General features: G+C 39.2%; 2 protein-coding genes across 3 annotated transcripts; both read right to left on the reverse strand.

Moving 5' to 3' along the window:
- Positions 1–22: 22 nt before the first annotated feature.
- srsf10a (serine and arginine rich splicing factor 10a) lies at positions 23–3,905 on the reverse strand. 2 transcript variants are annotated; one of them, XM_026317037.1, is made up of 6 exons: positions 3,721–3,905; positions 2,802–2,906; positions 1,866–1,969; positions 1,583–1,751; positions 729–779; positions 23–657 (listed from the first exon to the last, which is right to left on the reverse strand). In XM_026317037.1, exons 1-6 carry the CDS (start codon positions 3,783–3,785, stop codon positions 384–386), a joined length of 768 nt encoding a protein of 255 aa, XP_026172822.1. In that variant the 5' UTR covers positions 3,786–3,905; the 3' UTR covers positions 23–383. The 2 variants fall into 2 exon arrangements, with proteins under 2 accessions (XP_026172822.1, XP_026172823.1); XM_026317038.1 differs by lacking the exon at positions 2,802–2,906 and adding an exon at positions 2,301–2,595 and having other exon boundaries at positions 1,866–1,961; positions 3,721–3,859.
- A 636-nt stretch (positions 3,906–4,541) lies between these two features.
- fabp10a (fatty acid binding protein 10a, liver basic) lies at positions 4,542–5,618 on the reverse strand. The gene is made up of 4 exons (XM_026317307.1): positions 5,467–5,618; positions 5,080–5,252; positions 4,856–4,945; positions 4,542–4,650 (listed from the first exon to the last, which is right to left on the reverse strand). The coding sequence occupies exons 1-4, from the start codon at positions 5,531–5,533 to the stop codon at positions 4,600–4,602; spliced, it is 381 nt and encodes a 126-aa protein (XP_026173092.1). The 5' UTR covers positions 5,534–5,618; the 3' UTR covers positions 4,542–4,599.
- Positions 5,619–6,000: the final 382 nt, after the last annotated feature.

Here is a 6,000-nt window from a genome sequence, read left to right on the forward strand (position 1 = left end):
GAAATCATAATACTAGTCTGAATATAACTGAAAAGTTTTATTCATGTTTACATAACATAAATAGAAACAAGCACACAAGCAACTGGCAATTAATTAGGTACACAACTAATACTCGAAAGTCCTGAACAAAATCCTATCTTCAGTTTTCAGTGTTAGTTCCAACTGTTACGCATTCATGGCTGTGCTTTGGTGCTGCATCAATTTTATTGGGAATCAACTGTGCTTTAATCAATCACTTAAGAACAAACAACCTTCACTACTCTTGGAACAAATATCTGACCTCTTGGATCTCTACGCTTTCCTTTGGTAACAGATAATACTGTAATGCCAAGTGAAAAGCTGAATAGAACCATTCTCAGAGACGGGGCTTTGGAAGAACACAGTTAGTGGCCTCCAGACTTGCGTCCAGCCCAGGATCTGGAGCGAGAGCGTGACCGGGACATGGATCTAGAGTATGAGTGGGATGGCGATTGTCCCACAGGCTGCTTCTGGGACCTGGAGGTAGGCTGGAACTCTTCTGCTGGGCTGCAGGACCTGGACTGGCTTTTTCTACCCTTGAGCCTGGGTCTGGGCGGTGAAGGGGAACTGGATGTAGAGCAGCTACCTGAGCCTGGGTCATTGTGTGTTTTGTGATGATCATGGTGAGGTCCTCTGTACCTAGTGGAATAAACACTATTAGTCATAAGAATGAAATTATTTAATTACTTCAAGTTAATAAATTAGCTTACTTGTCATTGCCATGGTTTCTGCTCCGTCGCTGTCGACTGTAAGACCGAGGGCTGTAGGTACAAAAAAAACAAAACAAAACCTATCATGGATGCAACTTGACTTATATCTAAGTTAAGAGAACAATATTTGTTTTTTAAAATACTATATGGCTTCCTGCTTCTTAGTTCAAATATTCAGAATATTCATTCAGCAGGATATCATCTCCTCTTCACTCTGCAAAGGTCATCATGTAGTTCCTAAATTTAATAATTTAACACAAAAAAGGACCTAGTTGTCTCTTCCTGTCTTCTAATTTGTGGCTTATGGAATAAATAAAAATATTAGTAATATCCTGTAATAACAAGATTTGTGAACATGCAAACAAAATCAAATAGACTATAGTTCCCAGCTAATTATTGTGTAATGACAACCTTTTTTATAATGTGGTTAGATTTAAAGTGTAGTCCTAAATACCCTTTAAAATGTTTAAATATTTTTAACAGTCCCAATACAATATCTGATATTTCAGTATACACTCTTTGCCTTGTCTAATGCTTTAAACCTTTTCTTTCCTTTTAAAAATGTAAATTAAATATATTCTCAAGTCAGGAAAGTTTCCTGATTCAGATCCTAGTTTTTTACTTTTCCTATGTATCTGCTCAAACATTTACTGCCAACTTGATTTTATACATATTTTGGGTGTTACTCTAAAATTACTGGGGCTTGATCACTACACATATTTTAGGACCAGGTTCTTCTATAGGACTGGTTTGCAGTGACTGACAAAGCACAGATACATCAGACATCACATCTCCCAATATGAAGTGAAGGACATTGTAGAAAGGTTGATAAAGCATGGTTAGCAGCAACTTACTCTTGTGGGCTGTCAGACCTCTGAGGACGGTGAACGTAGGAAGGGCTCTGGGACCTGCGGTGATCATGGCTGTGGCTACGGGACCGTCTTTGGCGGCCATACCAGTCATCATCATAACGGGAGGAACTGCGAGGGGAATTCCGCTCCTTGGCCTTCATTTGGTTAGGGGCTTGAAGGACAAATTTATATTCTAACATTACAGACAATATGCTGTACCTCTCAAATAATGCTGCATGAGGGTCTATAGTAGCTAAACTTAGATAGGAATGAAAGGTGTTCATACTCTTGCGGTCTCCCTGGGCAAACTGAATCTCGATCTGGCGCCCACAAACCCATTTACGGTTCAGGTTGTGAAGAGCGTCTTCTGCATCCCGGAGATCTTCAAATGTTCTGTATTATTAAGGTCTTTTACTTGGAAAGTTGCGAGAGAAGGCTGTGCACATGCCCAACAAAGAACAGCACAGTTTCAAATAAAAAGCGCACACACCTACTGGACCAGTGTGAAGATTAGTTATTTCAGGTAACAATTTAAAAGTTCACTTTTAAAATTCAAATAACTGTAATTTTTCTGTGTTGACATAATTTATTAATTAATTTCACTGTCTTCAATAAAATTTGCTGCAATTAAAAGAACATAAAACCGAATCAAGAGGCCAAAATGTCATTTGACATTGTGAAGACAATACAGTATTGATGGTGATCAGATTCAGTAGGATACAAAAGGTTTGGCTTGTTACCTTTAACATGCTTGACCTTTGACCTTCAGCTTGCTCTTTTTTGCCTTGGCAGAAGAACTTGAGGTTTCCTGCTTGTCTTTGCCCAATAAACACTTTGTTATTCCTCCCTTTGGTAGACAAATTGAAGTCTGGGTGATCTCTTTCCTCCTCTTTGCATCTTCATGCTTTTGATCTCTCTTTATTTTCCCAATTCCACTACTGCTTGGCTTGAATCTACTCTACAACCACCTTTCAACTTTCTTTGGTGTGGGGTCTCCAGAACTGATCTTTACCATTCTAAGGCAACAACAGAGGAAATGTGGGTTAGGAATAAGTTTTAATACAAAAATAGATAGCAAAAAACACTTAATATTACATATAAAACACTTATGATATTAAAATAAAAGTGAAATTAATAAATAAATGTTAGGTGTCACTAAACCCACTGCACCCAAAATGTTCTGGGAAAACACCACTTCTAAATTAAAAAATATAAAGGATATTGAATGTAAGCAAATCCTCTTGGCCGCCGTGTATAGAAGTCAAGTGGAATGTAGACATCTACAATAGGCCCATAACGACCAAACTCTCGTCGTAAATCCTCTGGCCTAAAGTGTCATGAAATAAGCACATTTATTCTGCTGGCTACCATATGTATTCAGCCGGAGCCCAGTGTGCAAGGTACACACAAGGGCTGGTGGCAGCATAACACAAGACAAGATTTATTTGCAGACAAATCCAATTATTCTAAGTAATTTTGCTTATGAGTTTTTCTTTATGTCTGTCTAATCAGTCTGGTTCATATCTACTGTCTGCTGCTGTTTGTTAATAGTAACTTGCTTAAAGTTCACAAACAACGAGTATATCTTGTACGCATATATTATCTACCTATAATAATGAATTTCTGAACAGTCAAGAATAACTCTATTATATTTTATTTGGTAAGATTAAAAAGAAAATGATGCGGTCCTTTTAAATATTGACTATGTACAAACACTGAGATGGCTGTTCACATATTAGGCTAAATATTACACATTAGCTTGGCCTAGGAGGAGACAGAGAAAGCCTTTGTTTGTAAAGTTTGCAACCAGGACATGTTTGGACAGATGTTAACTGCAGCAGCTAAAATAAAAATCGGGCGGTGAATTATAAACTTGCTCTAAACATGCATACATGCAACATAATCAACAGTTTGCTGCAAAATTAACTTCAGGTGCACCAACACGGCATTTTCTTTGCTAGGTATTAGCAAACGCAAAGTTAGAATATGGCAACCTGACCCCACATGCGTTTCAAAACAACTAGCAGGCCTAATGTGACCCATTTCTGTGCTGACAGAGGTTTGCTAACTAACGATAACTAGCATTCCGTTAGCTTGACCATACTTGCATACATGCCCGAGGGTTGAAAATGACAACCGACCTGGACTCGTCGGAGATGTTTCTAACGAAGAGAGACGTGTTAGGAGGCCTCAGATACCTGGCCATTGTCCACAGCCCGCTGCTGCGATTTAGTGGCCGTGAATTTGTTTATACCAGCTCTTTTTACCGCACAACCCCCAGAAGCCTTCTGCTGCTGACACTGACGTTAGCTCCGTGCTCAAAGCGTTCCCGTCGCACTGCGCATGCCCAGTCGTACATCCGCATTGTCCATCAAATACATTTTAAATAACCAAAAACAAACAGCAAGGCCTGTAGGGATTTATTACATGAATGTTTTGACATTTATACGACTTCTTCAGCGGTGTGTAAACAATTTGTAGAAATATAGTTAATTCAACCTGTCCAGGGTGTACCCCTGCATTTCATCTGAAAGAGAGCTGGGATAGGCTCCAGTAGATCCCCGTGACCCTGGTTAAGGAATAAGCGGGTATAGAAAATGGATGGATGGATGTATAGTTAATTTATTCCAGTGACCTGGGCCTCTATATGAATTACTGAACCGGGTCCAAATAGGAGGTTTTCAGGGGGCCCTTGGCCTGTTGCCCCTGTATGAAGGGACTGTTAAAATAAAACCAACAACAACAAATAACAATAAGCATAAACACTCACACAACATTTTTCGTACTAGGTCCATACATGGACAGCAGTGCAATGTTGTACTTTCAATTAACTAATTAGATTTTTTTAAGACTGCAATACACTCACACCACCAGCAGGGGTCTCAGTTCATACACATATTAGACTGGATGTCAGGCATAGAAGGAATAGGTCATTGTAAAGATGGAGCCATGAGAAGACAAGCACGCTTATTAAGCAATACTTTTATTTAAATAGACAATGGTTTGTTCACTGCCAAAGTTTACACCTTTTTGCTCTTCCTGATGAGAGCTGTTGAGCCCATGGTCAAAGTCTGCAACAGGACAGGGGAAAAGGAAACACATTTACTTTGTGATTTTGCATCTAAACATAAGATCACATTATAAAATATGATGCACTGTATAAAAACAGTACAAAAGTTAAAATATAATGGCAATGATTATGTTATTACTCTTATGTCAATGCATCAGTAAGAATAGGTAATATGGCACACTGAGTTCTGGTAAGACATACTCTACCTCAATCATTTCTCCTCCTTTGAGCTCTTGGACATGGCGGAACTTGCCGGTGTTGCAGACCAGTTTGCCGCCCTCCAGATTGACAGTGCACTGCGGGTCAAAGGAGCGGACTATACATATGAATTTTTAAAAGCACACCTTTTCATAAAAAAATAGTCATAACATTGATCTGGTATTGAAGTAATGTTGCATTTCTGGTATTCATTTCAGACAGAATGACAAACCCTGAGCTTTTTGCCATCCATGGTGGTGATATCAGCCTCCTTGCCAATGGTAAAGGAGTTGGTCACAGACTTTCCAGGGGTCTTGGAGGTAATAACAAAATTGTTGCCATCCTGTTTGATCTCAGTAACTGGTTTGATGTCCTTGGCCATCTTTATGACATCTTCTGGGAGTTCTGTTGTGTAAAACAATGATCTTTTGTAACTTCCTGCATACTCCATCATGCAAACAAGGACCAGTGACTCCCTGGGCTGCAAAGCTGTGATGTCTGACTGGTTGTAGAAAACATTAACTATTTCAAATCAAGGAAAAATGACTTTTTGTCTCTGGCTATCAAAATGGTTTATTTTTCATGCCCACCCTTGCAGCCCTTGATGAATTTCTCTCACCCATGGCCCTGAGGAACTCTTCATAGTTCTCCTGAGAGTAGACCTGCCATGTTCCATTGAAGTCCATGTTGTCTAGAACGTCTGGGTTCTCCTTCACCAATGTGACCTGGAGGCTGAGACAGCTCAACACAATGTGGAGAATGTGCCTGTGCTCCCACACCTTCTTATACTCAAAGGCAAATGGCTTCCAGTGCTATGTCTAATGAGTAACAAACCCCTCTGAAGTAATCACTGCTGTTTGAACAACCTGGAGTTCAATTACTTCTGTTTGGTTAGACCTCAGCTTCAACTGAATATGAATTTCGAAGGTAATTTATTTTGAAGAACTTCACTGAAATGGCTATGAACAGATTTTTAAACCACTGCATGCAGAAACATGGTGTCTTGCATAACTAAAATCACAATTGTTTACTGCAATGTTATGTATGATAGACAAAAGACAGGATGCAGGTAACAGTATATAAACAAAAATAAGTACTGTTTTGCATTTTTGTGAGGATGACAGTGCTCAGAGTGGAGTTTGAGAATGGTAAC

Source organism: Mastacembelus armatus, chromosome 16, assembly GCF_900324485.2.
Source record: "Mastacembelus armatus chromosome 16, fMasArm1.2, whole genome shotgun sequence".
NCBI lineage: Eukaryota > Metazoa > Chordata > Actinopteri > Synbranchiformes > Mastacembelidae > Mastacembelus > Mastacembelus armatus.

Bases quoted from the DNA above. Each gene is read 5' to 3' on its own strand.
- srsf10a (XM_026317037.1), bottom strand. From the start codon at position 3,785: ATGGCCAGGTATCTGAGGCCTCCTAACACGTCTCTCTTCGTTAGAAAC. The intron at 1,752-1,865 runs GTATGAACACCT...TTGTCCTTCAAG, and splicing joins TGCCCAGGGAGACCGCAAGA to CCCCTAACCAAATGAAGGCC. The intron at 780-1,582 runs GTAAGTTGCTGC...TTGTACCTACAG, and splicing joins AGGTCTGACAGCCCACAAGA to CCCTCGGTCTTACAGTCGAC.
- fabp10a (XM_026317307.1), bottom strand. From the start codon at position 5,533: ATGGACTTCAATGGAACATGGCAGGTCTACTCTCAGGAGAACTATGAA. The intron at 5,253-5,466 runs GTGAGAGAAATT...TTTACACAACAG, and splicing joins AGAGTTCCTCAGGGCCATGG to AACTCCCAGAAGATGTCATA. The intron at 4,946-5,079 runs GTTTGTCATTCT...TTTGACCCGCAG, and splicing joins TGGATGGCAAAAAGCTCAGG to TGCACTGTCAATCTGGAGGG.